Raw genomic sequence first — 17808 nt, 5'->3', positions numbered from 1 at the left:
CAAAACACCTCCTTTAGTGTATGAAAATATTGTGTTCGTGATTTCTTACTTTCATGAGGAACTTGAGGTTAACTCACTGCTTGATTTTTAAGTTTTCCACGCTCATGGCGCTATTACCGAACAACATGCTTCTCAGCCAACGTTCGAAAGAAAAGTAAAACAGACAGAAAGATGAAACTAATGGTGGGTCCTCTTTAAATTCAAGGGCAACTGTTTTCCAATATCAACCTCCACCCATTAGGCTACACAATAGGAAGTGAGCAGTCTCATTACTTAATTTCCATCCCTCATACATTAATTCGGACATTATGCAACCATCTCCACAGAATTTATTTTGCCTCTAGCCCTCCATTATGAATAACAGCAAAACACCCCAGTACTGTTGTTTGTGAAATAGATGTATAAGGGAATAACGGGGGTGAAACTTGGATCAGTGACATCAGCTTCTCTTGTCCAACAAGTGCAGGATTTGTTTGATGTCTGATAATCATGATAGAAAAGTATGGAAGTAACCATGAATGAATGTGCTCTTTGGGTATGCAGTCTCACAGGTTCAGGTAATAAGTAAGTCACGCATGTATAGGGCAGGTATCGTGTAGAGATGTCAGTTGCCTCCCATTTGAAGGCTCTACAGTCAACATTTTAGTGATATTTTCATCTTTGAAGATGTTAATGAATAAGCATCCATGTTACAAACCAGGATACAGGATGGCCTGTGGTACCTTCTGACGTAACCCAACTGTGGGTGCTTGGCACCAGTTGAAACTGGCAGTGCATCATTGCAAGAACCCTCTTCATATAGAGGAGACCTCAGGAGGCCCACTGCCTACGAGCGGTATAACCCTGAGCAGTAAGGTCCCAACCATCTTCTGTGCAGTATGCCAAGGAATAGCCAAACAAGCTACAGTGGGCAAGGTTCAGTGTGATTTCAAGCAGAGCCACATTTGTGATACACAGTTTAAGGCTGTTAATCTATTCCAACAAATTTATTTCATTAGAATTCCCACATTATTACTATATTACACAAAAATTATATACATCAATACAACAAGAAAAGATCTGCATTGCTGATGTGCTATTTTATGTAACAAAAACATTGGGGAACAGAAAAAACACAATTTCAGATAATTAATAAATTACAAAATTGTGGTTATGTTAAAAATGCTTGTGCAACAGACTTTATTGTTGTGATCTTCACTCTTAAAAATGGTCTAATGTGAGCCTGTTCATATCTGAATAACTACTGCAATACATCCTTTTGAACCTGCTTGATGTATTCATGACTAAGTCCCCCCCCCCCCCCCCCCCCTCCCGTCACTGGTCACCCAAATTCCGTTAATTACCAGTTACCCAACTGACATTCCTTGTTGCCTCAAAATGTTTCCTATAAACCAATCCCTCTCTTTTAGTCAAGTTGTTTCATGAATTTCTTTCTTCCCCTGTTCGATTTAGTACCTCCCCATTTGTTATTCAATCTACCCAACTAATCTGTAGCACCCATCTAAAGCACCATATGTCCAGAACTTTAATTCTCTTCTTGTCTGAAATTACTTATCATCCATATTTCACTTCTGTACAAGGCTGCACTTGAGACAGATACCTTCGGACAAGACTTCTTAGCACTTCAATTTATACAAATAGTGGTAGTGTCACATACACAAGGTATGAAAGTGCATTGGCGGAGCTGTCATTTGTACTCAAGTGATTCATGTGAAAAAGTTTTCGATATGATTATGGCCATATGACGAGAATTAACAGACCTTTAATGTGGGTTGGTAGTTGACACTAGACACATGGGATATTCCATTTAGGAAATAGTTAGGGAATTCAATATTCCAAGAACCACAGTGTGAAGAATGTGCCAAGATTACAAAATTTCAGGCATTACCTCTTACCACAGACAAAACAGTGACTGACAGCCTGCACTTAACAAAGGAGAGCAGCAGCGTTTGTGTAGAAATGTCAGTACCTACAGACAAGAAACACTGCATGAAGTAACTGAGGAAATGAATGTGGGGAGTGTGATAAATGTATCCATTAGGCTAGTGCAGCGAAATTTGGTGTTAATGGGCTGTCAGCAGACAACCTATGTGAGTCCCTTGTGCAACAGCATTCTGGGCTTGTGACCCTATAGGTTGGGCCCTAGACAAATGGAAACATGTGGTCTGGTCAGATGAGTCTCGATTTTGGTTGGTCAGAGCTGATGGTCTAAAGTTTGAGTGTGGCACAGACCACACAAACGTATGGATCCAAGTTGTCAACAAGGCACTGTGGTTCCATAATGGCGTGGTCTGTGCCTACGTGGAATGAACTGGGTCCTCTGGTCAAACTGAACTGATTATTGATTGGAAATGGTTATTTCGGTTACTTGGCGACCATATGCAACCATTTATGGACTTTACATTCCCAAACAACGATGGATTTTTATGGATGACAATTGCACAAAAACCCTGGGTTCAGTGTGGGGCAGGGATGATGCGGGTGGACTTCTGTGGCCTGTTGTGGGGTTGTGAACCACTGAGGGATATGGCAAGGCAGAGCCTCTCCATTTCTAGGTCCCTGGTTTAATACACACAATACGCTATCATATGCTCATTATTATTATAAAAAGTGGCTAAAAATTATCTCTTGAGGTCAGATGGAATTCTGCTTTTGATCATTGAAGTATTTCATCCTTTAATTTTAATGTTATTGATACTTTAATTTCTGATGTTTAATAGTAATTCATTTGATATTATCTTTGTTTATGTATAGGTTCTATTAGTTCCTCTTTAAGAGTGAAGCATTTTATCCAGTGAAGTCTAGTTTTCTAACTAAAACATGAACAATGGAACCATTCCACTGGAGTTTGCTTTGCATTCTTCGTAAACATGGTGGGAGAGAAACGGTCTCAAAAGCTAATAGGAATGTTGCAGGGTAAGCTGTGGTGAGAAATAACTGCTAAGAAAAAAATTAATACAGTGCACCATTTCTGAGGTAATTAGCATTGAAGTTAGCCAATCAGGATGCTGTGCATGCAAATTCAAATGGCCCACCAGAGACAGTGTCCTTTGCTTGGCTTTGTCCAACCAAAACAGAGAACGAAACAAAAATTGGACGCAGTCTTCTGTGCTATTGTCTACAATATGAGAGTAACTAACACTCATTGTATCTGGTGGTCCACTTGAATTTGCACGTACAGTGACCTGACTGACTAACTTCAATGCTAATCAACTCAGGAACAGTGCAGCATATCGAATTTTTGCTTAACAGTTATCCTGCAACACCTTTAGCAGCTTTTTCAAGTGTTTCACCCCACCGTGTACCCAATCTCTAAACTGAAGATCTACATTTCTGTTTATTTTTACAGAAAGCTATCATAATTTGCTATTAATGTTCAGAAGAGAAAGAGAAGGGGTGATGAAATCCTTGATTTATTGTATGTTAACTGGAAATGCTGCTTTTCATCTTTGTCTGTTGTTTCCTCTGCAATATTTTGCTTCATTTAATGTTACTGAAATATTGATGAATCAATGTTTTTTCATCAGCAGTTCTGATGTGAGTTATGCCACCCATGTGAATCTACCATCTACTGAATTCTGATGGAAAATTCAACTGTTGTAGGACCCTGATGTCGTGAATGCACCACTTCCTGTTTTCAATCGCCCTCCTTCTGCTGAACGGGACATCACCGTGATGCGGCCTCCAGCCCACGAGAACTCCTGCCTGCTCCTGCAGCGAGCAGCTGATTATCTGGTACCCATCTCGGGACCTACCCCTGATTTGCCATCATCCCCATCCACTAGCAGTGTGGATAAACTACTGGCCAATTCTGACTGGGAGACAAGCTTTGCACTTCCAGAATCACGTTCAACACAGCCATTGTTGGGAGAACAGGGCTCACACTCAGGTTCTCATTCAGGATCTCACTCTGGCTCTGGGTCTGGTTCTGGTACGGGCACTTCATCTTCACCCTCTCCAGGTGCATCCAGTGGTGTTGGTGCCAGTGTCAGCTGTGGTGGGACTGATGGGAGTACTGGTGTGGGTGCAGCGGCAAGTAGTGGGGAAAATTTCACAGGTTCCACTTCTGAGACTGGGGGAGGAGGAGGATTGTTGTCATTGGATGCTGCTGCCCTTGTGAAGCAACCTCCACTAGCCTATGCAAACGTTACACCTGCCCATGCAGTGCCGACTGCACCCCCTACTACAGAACTACCTGAAGCACCGGGACAACCATTTTCAATTCAGGCTATTGGAACAAGGGGGCGTCCTATATCTGATCTTGAAATATCGTGTTGAATGACCCAGCTTAAAATAAAAACTGTGAAAGTGAAAAATATACAATAGCCAATGCAGATGAGAATTTTACAGTTAAAACTCAGATCTGCAGTTGGTGAAAGACTTGTAAGAAAAAACAAGTATTGCAGATAAATATATATTGAACTCCCACAAGAATTTTTCTGTGGTAGTTACAAGAGTATCAGGGTTTAGTATGGGTTTTAAGGTAAGAATAACTGGTGCAAATGCTTAATTGTTGGAAAGTGAATATTTTTTAGTGCTCAGTGCTTGAAGTTACATGTTGAACAGAAACTCAAGACTAACACTTCACTTCTACTTTGAAGGAAAACCATGTGCTTTGATTACAACAAAGGTCGTGGTTAAATTTGAAACAAAACTGAAAATGCAGTTATCCTGAAATTCCTCTGGGATAATTTGCTCAGGTTAACTGATATGCCTGTGAAAAATATTGATTCGTGTTGTATCCTCCTCTGTAAAAATCACATACCTATTAATCCCTCTCTGTCAGTCCGTGCATGAATCTGTTGCAGTGAAATCATGCATGATATTAGTACAACCCATAAAGCATGCACCGACATAAGTGTATCATAAATACGTAACATTTGCCACAGCATGTCTGAAATATCTGGTGTTACCTTGTTTTATGTAATTTCTCATAAACAATTGAAGTTATGTGATAAAACTACATCAATGTGTACTGATTCATTTTAGACTCTTCTGTGTACACATATAAATGGAAAATATTTGTTTTGAGACATTCATAAGTGTGTTGACATATAAATACACTCTTTCTGAGTCTACTTCACATTTATCGCACATCTCAAGATTGTGTTAATGAAAGTACAAGGCGACCCTTGTGCATAACTTGGTAAGACCTCCTTCATAATATATTTTGAGATCAAAAATACATGTCAGGTAGAAACTTCATGACAATAAACTGGAATAGATTATTCACATGAAAGTGTATTCAAGGGATGCATAGCATGTCGTCAAAAGGAGTATGTAATGTACTCCTCTTTTCTCCATCATGATTTCTCACAGTTGGTATCAGTGTTTTGTTTGATATTTGAATTAGAATGTCAATTTGTAAACATTTGTATGTACTGATCATATTGTGCTAGCTATCAATACATGTATATTTTTATATAATTTTTCATATAAGAATTGAAACAAACTCCGTAGAATTTTTAAAGAGTTCAGTGGAATAGCTGGTTCACATTTAATGTGCCAAGCACATTATAGAGTGTTTATGTGGACTGCCTACACAGCAGTGAGAAGGACTGTATCAAAGTATGACTGAAGATACAAACTTCCTTAAATTTAAGATGTGTTGTGTGCTTCAACCTTACATAAAGAAAAGACTTGCAAGTTATATGTGAAACTGAAGCCATAATAATAGTTACCATGTAATTTACATACTGCGTACACCCTTTGGGAATATATTAAGCTTCTAAGAGATGTGTATTATTTTAACTTTAATATGGGCAGAATAAATTGTTGGTGCAAAAATTATAACAGAAATATATGACCCAAAAAGTTAGCTAAGTCATAGTAAATTTTTATTGCTGAATTAATCAGCATTATGTCCATACCTTTAATTGACATATTATGTCAGAAGTACTGAGGACGTAAGGGAATAATAACAGTGTCCAAATGTATCACACATTTGGATGAAGAAGATGTGCCGCACATCTTGAGTTACAGGGTATTGCTTCTACCTCTCAGTACATCAAAGACTGGATACTTACTCTCTGCCTTTCACAGTTTATATTGTCAGGACCACTAATTTCTAAAATTGAGGCTACAGATTGTTAAAGCTTCAATAGTATATGTTGTGATATCATACTCCGTGAATCAATAAAACATTCACTTCTTGGTATAATGATAGAATACTGAACATTGCGCCAGCAGCTTCAGCATAATTTGCATTTTTTCCTTGCGCTTGTATATCAACTTTCATTTTTTATTTTTTTTTGTGTTATTAGTACATAATTTTTAGCTGCATTATTAATTAAATGTTGTGTAGTTTTAACAGGTGTAAACAAAATTATAGTGAAATACTTTGGAACTATTTTCACAATTTCTTTAGCATAATTTTAAAGACATTCAATCAAAGTCTATGAGAACATCTCATTGTTGTAGCTTTCTTTATTAAATGTTGCTATGCAGACAGGTTTCATATTTTGTTCTCCTAATTTTTCATACACTACTGTAATATCAAGTCACTTAAAACAATGTCAGATTTTAGAACTAATATATGGCACTGAATCAGGAGCCAGAAAATATACTAAGGGCTTATGAAGGCAAGGTGACAAGTTATTGTTTGACAATGAGAAACTGTATTTTCTGGGCCAAAAATGCTCTTATTTTTCCATGTAGTCTTGTTTTACATAAAAGTATTTCACTGAACATTTTTACAGCATTCCTGAAATGAATTCTTGGATGTCCATAATATAGTCATCTGCAGATGCAAAAACCTCTTATTTATAAGTAAAACATTTTCCTTCTTGACTCATAACTCATTCACAGAAAAAAAGAAATTACAGAGATGTTAATTTTCATATCTGCTTTTGGTCTGCATCCAAGAAAAGCAACACAACAATTTATCATAGTCAACCCTTCATGTAAAATTTAGCACACTCACTCTTCTGATATGTCTATGATGTCAGTTATTTCATACACTTTTGATCATATGCTGGCCAATATCATACTTTCCATTTTATCAGTTTTTTTTATCTGTGGTCTTAATTTTGGGACATTCTTCATGGACATCATCTTCCAGAAAAGTAAGGACACACATAAATGTTGTCATTAGGGGGCTCGTTATAAACTGCCACTCAGACTGGATGAAATTTTGTTAACACTAAGCCACCAAAAACAAATTATTTTATAATGCCACTGTAATCCATTTTATCAGATTCAACAAAACACATGTAGTATGATTGCTTCAAGGAACAGAACAAACAACACTTTTCCTAAAATGATGCTGATGCTCACATTACTGTACAACATGTACCAGTTAATCAAAACAAAATATCATTGATATTGTTGAGTTGTTGATAGGCACAGACAAAAGAAGGAAAACTTGCTAGCTTTTGGAGCTATCTTGGCAATGCTAATTTGTGGCAGGTATGTTGGTGGAGGGGAGGTAGTGTTGGGTGTGGTGGGTACAGGGAGATGGGAAGTAAGAAGAAAGATGAGGGATATGTAGCTAACAGCTTAGAGGGAGGCCGCTTTGCCAACTAGGCTTGTGGGAGGGAGGGGTGGCAGATGCTGTTGCAGCAGCTGGTGGGAAGTGGCATTCTAAAGGTGGCATGGGGATATGAATTCAGAGGGGATGACAGGGCAGAGGAAGGTTAAACTGTTAAGTGAAGGGTACAGGAAAACTGGGTTACCTGCCTTTCAGGCCAGGATGTTTGTGGGAGTGAAGGGTTTGTTGTAAGGGTTATTCCTTTATGCATAGTTCAGAGAAGCTGGTGGTGGGGGGAAGGATCCAGATGGGTTGTGTTGTGAAGCGTCCATTGAAATTGAGTATGTTGTGCTGAGCTGCATGCTGTGCCACTAACTGGTCCACTGTGTTCTTGACACAACAGTCTGGCTGTGGCCTTTTATCCTTGCAGACTACTGGTTGGTACTTATACCAACATAAAAGGCTGTGCTGTGTTTGTAGCAGAGTTGATATATGACATAGCTGCATTCACACATGACCCAGACTCTGATGGGGTAGGATAAGTCTGTGACAGGAATAGTGTAGGGTGGATTGGGTGGTCTGTAACAGGGATATGATCCTTGTGGCAAGGGGCTAGGTGTGGGAGTGGCATAGGGAGGACTAGGATGTTGCATAAGATGGATGGGTGATGGGACACTACTTTAGAAGGGGTGGGAAAGATCAGGGGTAGGAAGCTGAAGGCTTCATAAAGGCCTTCACAGACAGGCAATACTTCCCACAGATTTCCTTGCTATATCCTCATATACCCCTTGATATCCTCCCATCACCTCCAAGTATCATCTACTAATGAGCACCTACCTTTTCACCCAATATCATCCTGACCTGGAACAACTGAACAATGTCCTTTGCCAAGGTTTTGATTATCACTCATCCTGAAATGACATGAGGGATATCCTATCAAAGATCCCTTCCTATCTCGTATAAAGTGATTTCCTGCTTCCTACTCAACGTGCACAACATCATAGTCTATTGCTATGCCATTTCTACTCCCAATCCCTTGCTACAAGACTCATATCCATGTGCCAGACAAGGTACAAAAACATGCCTAGTCCACCCATCCAGCACCTCCTACTGTAGTGCTGTCACAAGCTTATCTTATCCCATCAGAGTTGGCTCACCTGTGAAAGCAGCCATGCCATAGACCTACTTTGCTGCAAACACAACATAGTCTTCTGTGTTGGTATGACTATCAGCCAGCTGTCCTCCAGGATGTACAATCATCGCCATACTGTTGTGTCAAGAACAAAGTTGACCACATGGCACAACATTCAGTTGAGCACAACATGCTGAAATTCAATGGCTGCTTCACAACCTAACCCATTTGGATCTTTCCCTCCTCCACAAGCTTCTCTGCACTATGCACATGGGAGTTGCACTTACAACAGATCCTCCACTCCTGTAAATATCCTGGCCCCAATCTCAGGTAACCCACCATCCCCGCACACTCCAGTTTCATCTGGTCTTGTGTGTGTCACTTTCCACCAGATGCTACAACTATCCCTGCCAGCCCTCCCTCCTACAATCCTAGCTGGCAAACTGGCCTTTCTCCAAGTTGCTTGCCAGTCACCCCCAGTCCTTCCTCCTGCCTGCCTCTTCTTCATCCCACCCCACCTAACACTACCCCCACCACCACCAGACCACCTGCCACAAAATGGCATTTGTCAGTATAGCTGGCACCATGTGGGGCATAGGCATGTGTTTGTGTATGTGTCAGAGGGTTTGTGTACTCTAGTTCATAAAAGGATAACTCCAAAAGCTAGCACATTTTCCTTCTTCTGTGTGTGCCTATCAACAACCTAATACTTCTGCTTTTTGCTGAGTGGTCTCATTTAATCCTAAAGTATTTATAATCTACCAGAACTTTTCTAAAACATTTATCATTGATTTCCATAGTGTCTCTGTAGTTTGCAGAGAAATTTGCATCTTTCCTCTATATTTTATCGCAGTCATTATTGTACTTTAATATAGATGATTAACTTGAACAAGAGATGGCAAAATACAAAATTATTTCCAGGGCACTAGTAAGCAAAATACATTTATAATCTTTGAATTTGTTGCTGAATGTGAGATGTGGTAATACAACAAGAGGAAAGCATTGAGATTATTCTGTATGCCATTCTTCATCAGGGTACAGTTTACTGCTCCTATAGTAATAACAGGCTTTGAGTACTTACTCTTTTTTTTTTTTTAGTCATTAAACCATCCTTGAGGAATGTTTGCCATAGCCTGAATCTCCTTTGATACTAGGCATATTGGTTAGAATGTTAGTTAGCAAACCTTTGTGAACACTACAGACATGTTCATCTAGTTAAAAAAAGCATTTACGCTCCAAGAAATTATGTCACATATTTACTTATTGAACAATAGACATGCATACAGTACTTTATCATCCTACAATACAATATTAAAGATGTAATCAGGCAGAATCTTACTTTAATTTTACCTGTGAAGACACCCAAACAGTTATAAGGTGATATCAAGTTTGATTTGTAATCAGAATCATTGAGCAACTTGCCATTTTCATATACACCATGCATTGCCAGGGATGAAGTGTTGACTAAAAATAGTGTCATCTTCTTATCAGTCCCTATTTATGATTATTCCAATGGCATAGTTTATATTTCTGTCTCAGATGCTGAGTTTTGTATGACATTTACCTGTTTTATTTATTTGGGAGATAACTGAAGACAACTTTTCTTATTCTCACTGGTACGTTATCTCATAAACAACCCTAGTTATACTCATTTAGTAGCTTCTTCTGCCTTTAACAATTTATATTGTGTTCCATTTCTTGCCTTGATTTAAATACAGTTATATTGGCTTATACTCCCAAACCACCTTCCACTTCTTTACGAGATGACTTACTTGGAATTTGCAGCCAGTCTTATTTACTGAAAAGCCAGCTGCTAGAAACCCTCTTGACTCCTTATTGATTGAATAATGCTAGCTACAGGAATTTTTAGACTCTTTCTACTTATGAAATAAGTAGACATACAAACTTTACTTTCTGTCAACTAATGATGTATTTGACCTCCATACAGAATAAAAATTTCACTTTCACATGAATATGTATCTTTCTGCAAGTCCCTTGTACAGTCAGACATTAGAAACAAATTGAGTTACAGTTAAAAGAAAGTTGGCTTGGATACCATGACCTTTCTTAACATGAATCATAAAATGAGTCTTGTCTCTAATACGGTTACGTCAAGAGTTTACAAGAGTACTTTTTCAGCTGTTCTTGTTTTAATAACAATAGTCAGTGATACAATAAGCCCAGAGCTGCTTATAAACTCCATGGTTCTTCCTTATACACTCACTAAAACATCTATGGATTGCCCAACAGGTACTTGTCGGTGCCGTCCGACTGCCATGTTTACTTTCTTCCCGCAACTGATTTAAAACCCGCACACACAAACATGTGATGCACAGTAGTTAGGTTTCTACCATCCCACACTCATATCCAGAATATCATGTGTTCTAGATGCTAGAAGGCTGAGTGGTTCTAGAATTTACACAGAAATTCTCAAATCACTACACTGTGACCCATTTCTGTTTCGTGTTCTTTGCAGTCTAATTATATTTTTCACTTAAGTCCATTCCTTGAAGCATCTTTTGCTCCCACCCACCCTCCTCATACAACCTAGTAATTGCCAACATGAATCTCTTCATTGTTTACTGAGCAAGCCTTTTAGTTTTTGAATGGTTTCATATTAAGCCCATCTGTCGCTGCCAAAATAAGTAAAAAGTATTGATAAACAGTGGTTGTAAACTTTCCTTTCCACAGAAATCAGAAACTTCATTTTAAAATCCCTATTTACTTTATCAAAAGCACTGCAGGCCACTTTTACTCGTATTTTAATTTCTTATGCTGCTTATCATTTCCTTTCATTATCACCAGAAACTGTTTTCAGCCACTTTGCACATAAACTTTTCAATTTTCTTCTTCCTTCCCATCTCCATTATGTCACCACCCAGTTACAGACCTCTCCTTTTCTCTGAACACCATTCAGCCAACTGCTCCTTGGACTTCCTCTTAGTCTTTTGCCTCAGAGTCTCACTTCATCCAACTTCTTTGTTATTCTGTCACATGTCATTCTCACTAAATGTTTTTACCAATTGCTGAGTCTATCTGCTCTCATTGCCATTAACTGCCCTAAAAAAAGTATTATTTTCTTATAGATGTGTCAATTATACACTATTATATTCTTCTTCTATCTGATTTCCAGGCTTAATCCCAGACAGATCCTGAATGTTCTTTACTTTTCTGATACCAAATACAACTTTTGGAATTTTTAAATTGTAACTTGAGACACCAAGTCTTTCAAAGAAATTGCTAATAGACGCTCCTGTGGAACAATCAAAATCCTTTAAGAGCCAAGCAGATCCTTTTACAAAAAAATACATATGCTCTTGAAACCTATACCATAAACAGGAGAGACAGTAGTAGTCTCCAGACAGCAGAAATGAGTTTCCTGCGGTCACTTCTCCAAAAAATAAAAGATTAGATGATAACGAAAAGCTTCATTGAGAAACATTAGTGAAGTAACCACTATGATGTGGAAAAGTGTAAAAATGACATGGTTGAAATGGTTTGACCATGTAAAGAGTATGGATCAAACAAGAATAATGAGAAAATGCATTGGAAAGGAACTTGAAGGCAAAAGAAATAGAGGCCAACCCAGGAAACAGTGGATCATTAAAGTGAAACAGACGTGGAAATAAAAGGAGTGACTATTACACAGCCATGAGGGAAGAAGTGCACATGGACAGATAAAAAGATGGAAAGCACTCTTATATGGCACCTGGCCAGTTGGAGGTGATTAATAGATGTTGATGATGATGCGTTTTTGGGAGTAGAAGGCAGGGGTGGAGTGGGTGGGTGGTTACTTACAAATAATTGCTGTGCTTTGCATTCTGTTCTCTCTGTCATATTGACAGATTTGTTTGTCTTTGATTCTGACCCTTACTTTCTCTCACTTAATTGGAATCTAACTTGAAATTCAGCTTACGAGCTTATTTATTTTCCATTCCTCTTGTAACATTTTGTGCAAAATATTCTTTCTTCATAAATATCACATATGCAAATAAATATAAAAACTTTCTGCATATTGACATATCATATTCTTTTTATTTTAAGGTTATCGTGATTTTTGTAAGAACTACTATAATCATCAATTTTAAATTGTCATTAGCAACAGTCCAGTTTTATATTTTGACACATTTCTTCCAGATCCTCACTCTTATTTAATTTTCTTGTTTTTATTTGTGAAACTATGACATTCTGTAACAGATGACAGTAATATCTCCTAAAGCATTTTATGAAATCAATAATTATTTCTGACAGTTTTCTACTTGTGACCATGATAAGATGAAACTGAGTTCCCCCACAAATTAGAATTTTCTTCTGGACATCTGCTGTTTGTGATTACTGTTCTGTGATGAGATGAAACTGATCACTCCAACAGGTCAGCATTTGTGTGTGGTTGTCGCTTTTGGCTGTGTGACTGTCATAAAGTGGAAGCTTTCACAGGATTAAATTATATATAATTGAATTTTTCCCATTTATAAGTGGACAGTGAGAAATATATTGTCAAGTTAATGGTTTAAAAATAAATAAATAAATAAATACGGACACACTGAACTGTGAAGTGAGCGGGCGAGTCATAGTACAAGACAAGAAGAGAAACTATACAGCCTCAACTGAATGGAGCATATTCAGCAATAACAAAAATTCCATTTACTTAAAGTAACAATGTTTACCTGGTATAAGTTGTGGATAAAAACAAATTTAACAGACACCATGAAAGTGAGTAAATAAAACAATTTTAAGTAGCAGTTATAGCTAATATCTATTTTTCTTTAATATGAACACACATATAGACCTCCCATAAGCAACAGCAAAAAATACAGAATGATTTATTGTTTATATGGAATGGATTATAAATTAAACAGGCTGCAAAGTATGTAAAATTTATATGCATTTACAAAAACTAGGAATATCTACAGTTCTTCTGCTATAAGCGCATTCATTGTAATTCATGTGCTTTTTTCAACAGTTATGCTTCAGTGATCATTCATCCCAATATTTCTGTAAGATGTTCAGTGCTATTTGCAATTTTGCAGGGACATGATGAAGTGTCAAATGAAATAGGGTCTCCAAACAATCAGCATATTCTTGTACAAGGAATGTACACATAACTCAAAGTGTACTTCCTTTTATAGCAATTGGAGTAAAACTAATTTTTAGTATAGTTTGGAATATAATTTTTATATAAAGAGGGATCGCTACCCAGTTAAAAAATGAGAGAGACAGCACTGTTTGTTACAAAAATCAATCTTGATTAGGATAGGATAAAGGAATATGGTAGAGAAGAGTGATGAAGAGGATGAAAAGGATTAATGAAAGTCTCTGCAGCAGCTGAACATGAAGGTGAATTAAGGGGAGGTGGCAGCCATCTATACAGAGGGCCTCTGCAAAGTTATAGAGCAGAGGACTACTGGGAGAAAACTGGGGAAAAAAGTTACTGGGGGAAGATGAAGGATCCAGATATAGAGAAAGAGGGGAAGAGATTATGAACAATCACAGTGGCTGAGCTAGTGATTAGTAGAAAAATAGTGATAAGGAAATTAACAAAAGGTAAAGCCTAGTGGAGGATATAAATTCGTATTAAACATCAAATAAATTAGCAATCGTGAATAAGAACTACCATCAGCTGTAGAATGGAATGATGACAATGAAAATTTGTGCTGGACTGGGACTCAAACCTGGATTTCTTGCTTATCACGAGTGGTCACCTTACAATTTGGCTATCCAGGCACACCTCACAGCCAGACCCAAACTTCCATATGTCATCAACTATGTGTCTACATCCTGAACCATCAGCCGTAGAATGCAATATCATATGAATTAAGACTTGGAGAGTCAAGAGAGGGAAGGCTATATTGTAGGGCAGGCTCAGCAAAGAATTTGGCTCAGTGCCATGCCCTAGCATGAGTGTCACAGCACTCGACCTGACTGGCACATTTCCCCCAACACCACACCATACTGTCTGAGTGTGGAGGAAACTGCAAACATGCCACATTTAAATGGCAATGCATTTACACTGGCTTAGCTTTATGTTTCACAATTCCAGTATTTACTGAATTTCTTATGGTGTGCTGAAGGTGTATAATTTTTATCTGGTACAGGCCATCAGCAGACAAGTTCTCAGACTTTCACACTCAGGGTGCCATGTATTCATGACTTACTATTTTTTTAACCAAGAAAACGTCTTTCACATGTACATGTTGGTCAAAATATTGAAGCACTTTGGCAACTTCATTATGGAGACATGGAAACTATCTGTGGAAGGGACTGTAGACATCTGGCGCAGTTTTAATGTTAAAGAGATTTGTCTTTAAGGTTGAAATTACCTAGCAAACCAATCAGTTACATTGGAACATGCACTGGGGTGCTGGGATGCTTTCAACTGCAGTGGCAAGTGGTCTCAAAAATAGCTCAAAAACAGATATAAGATTTGCAGTGCCCTCAAAACAATTGAAAAACTATTTTTGTAAGTCTTTCAAGGACACAATAAATTCTTCAAACCTTGCTTTTTCTTTTATGCCAATGTGCTTAGGCAACTGGATTGTGTTTGTCAGAAAGTGTCCCTTCTACGACATGATATTCTTTTTAAATGCATTCCTATCAAATCAGAAAGAAGTTGTTTCTTACCTTGCAGTGTCTTACTGTGGGCAGTCTGCAATCAAGTCCACTTAAAATGTGAGGTTTGCAATTCATTCCAGACTTCCTAATTTTTGTTCCACACTTATTTTTGCTTCATAAATGCAGTAATAGTGAGTTTTAAATCAGAAAATCATTCCAGGCATGTCCCATGACTTAACCAGAGTGTTTTGCAGTAATGTATAAAGCCTCCATACTCTTTTTATAGTTCCATTGAAACGTGTTGCAACTGATAGTGTAATTAAGTGTGCAACTGAAGAAATTTTAGCATTCATACCACCAATTTCTTCATGTACTCCATGCCTGCAAATTTAGCACATAGTGCTTCTTGATGTATAGGACAGTGACTCCTGTCTGTCAATTTTTGTAATTCTTTGCTCTTTTAGCGCCAACTAAATCTTCAAATTGTTTCTGTATGGTCTTGTAATGTTATTCCGTTGCAAATCTGGAGTACCTTTGTTATGTGTCTGCATAATATATATAGAGAATTTTCATCCCTCTATTCTTTCATTCCCATTCATTTTTAAAAGCTTGTGACAATAGATTGTTAGATAGCCTCTTCTTGTGCAAACAACTACTGGACTTGTAAACAACCTTCTTACCACAAACAAATAACAAAGGGTAAAGAGTGCTAACAGCACGGTTCTGCTGGACTGAAGAGAGTTGTGCCAACCAAAAAATACTACTCTGTGATACTAAATGAAATGTCACTCTTTACTGAGTACTTCCAGGAGGAAACAAGTAAGCCAAGACAGGCTGGGTCTTGGCCTGGCTGCAGCCCTCACGCCCTGTCCGTGAAGTTTTGCATGCTGTGACCAGTAGAGGATGTTCTGTTTTGTTGTGAATCAGCAGATTGAGTCATCTGTTTTATCTTGCACTGCATGCCCTATAAATGCATGGTCTATGTGACCATTAGGCTCAGTTAGATGATGAACTTTCATCTTAATTGATAGTATGTTGGTATTTTTTCTAAACATGGATCCAAGTGCACTAAACTGAACTATAGTTTTTGGAAGAATTGACAAGACATATATTTTCTGTGAGATATGAATATTCTATTCCCTGACTATTTCTGTCTAAAAATAACATGTTTATGATGATTTTATTGTTTAATAATCCTACAAGAAAAAGCATTTAAAATGAAAATACTTACACATCATACCCGAAGAAAGTAGCTCAGCCAATAAAATCAAAAGAGGGGCAATGAAAGCAGCCATAGGAGAATTTTGTTATTGGGAATGGGAACATTGTAAAAGAAAGTACATGTGAGGATTATACTTTATATAGTTACTTTTAAAATACAAATGAATGCAGATAAAATTAGGCACACAAAAAACAGCCCTGTAATGTTTTAAAAGAAAATTGCCTATTGCAATTAAATCATTTTAAGCTACAGTTCCACAAAAGAATTACCTCCCTGTGTTCCACCTCAAGCATTCATTCACTTGTCTCAAAATTTGCTCAAAGTGTTCCATTGTCCTTACTTATTCTGTAACTTCAACATTGCATTCTTCATCTCTTCAGGGACTTTCTGAAGCTCATGCAGTATTGTCTCTCATGACTCACTTTGAGAGAAGTATATTTTTATGGAATTAATATCTCAGCACATGACTGATTTATTTCTTGATTAGGAAGAATGATACAGTAGATTATGGAGTAACCCAAGATGTTTATAGATGAGTAGTATATGATGTGCACCCCGAGGAATTTTGAGGGGCATTTCACAAGGCTATATCTTGAGCCTGAACCGCCCTTGCTATAATTATGCAAGAGATATGCAATTTTATTGTAAACAGAAGAAAGAATTGGTTTATTCTGAAGATAGTACAGTTATATTTCTAAACTAAATTAAGTAACTTGGCAGATAAAACTGTAAATGACATAGCTGAGAAAGTTAATAAGTGATTCACACAAACAAACTAGCACTAATACTCAAAATTGTGTATTTTACCTAATGTTCCAACATAAATAAGCAATAATAAAATATAAACAATAAAAGTAGCATGCTAACAGGTTATTTTTGCCATAATAATTGTTGCCAACTTTGTGGATGTAATACACAGAAAATTAGCTTACTTTACATGTTTTTATTCACTGATGTCACGAGTGGGGAGGGGGAGAGACAAAATTTTGCGTTAACTTTTTGCTTAGTCAAAAAGTATTTTGTATAAATGAAAGTAATATTAAACAATGGAAAATAGAGGATAGAATGTCACAAAGGCCTTGTTGACCAAACCGACTTTACAACAGTTTTCTTGTTGTGCCTATCTGCGACAGAGCATTTCCACTATAAGATGTGAAAGTAACATAATGTTACTAAAATTAAGAATGAGATTGTAGATATATATTTAAGCATTGCTAAAATTAGCTCTGCAGTACATTTATTTGCTGATTATATGTTTGTCCCAACAATAAAATTCAGACAGAGAATAATAGTGATATTAATAAATACAGACCTAGACCCAAATTTGAACCATCCAATCCTATAGTTTATATATCTTTGGTTCAGACTGAAATGACATTCACTGTTGAAATTTCCAACTGATCACCAGAAATATAATGTGTGACATGCAGCAGA

The 17808-nt window shown here is 37.4% G+C and overlaps 1 protein-coding gene across 8 annotated transcripts in view; it reads left to right on the top strand.

Annotated features, from left to right (window-relative positions):
* Nucleotides 1–17808, top strand: part of LOC126359421 (leukocyte tyrosine kinase receptor) — an 815186-nt gene that overhangs the window by 686938 nt on the left and 110440 nt on the right. For 5 of the 8 annotated variants that reach the window (XM_050007631.1, XM_050007632.1, XM_050007630.1 and 2 more), the window contains one exon: nt 3604–6812. In XM_050007631.1, the coding sequence (XP_049863588.1) occupies nt 3604–4278 (675 nt within the window). In that variant the 3' untranslated portion in view covers nt 4279–6812. Of the gene's footprint in view, nt 1–3603; nt 6813–17808 lie in introns of those variants that run through there. The other 3 variants (XM_050007634.1, XM_050007633.1, XR_007566229.1) reach the window with 2 other exon arrangements.

This window comes from Schistocerca gregaria, chromosome 1 (genome assembly GCF_023897955.1).
Source record: "Schistocerca gregaria isolate iqSchGreg1 chromosome 1, iqSchGreg1.2, whole genome shotgun sequence".
NCBI classification, from domain to species: Eukaryota; Metazoa; Arthropoda; class Insecta; order Orthoptera; family Acrididae; genus Schistocerca; species Schistocerca gregaria.
The sequence above is the reverse complement of the archived record's forward strand: the minus strand, read 5'-3'. Positions and strand labels throughout refer to the sequence as shown.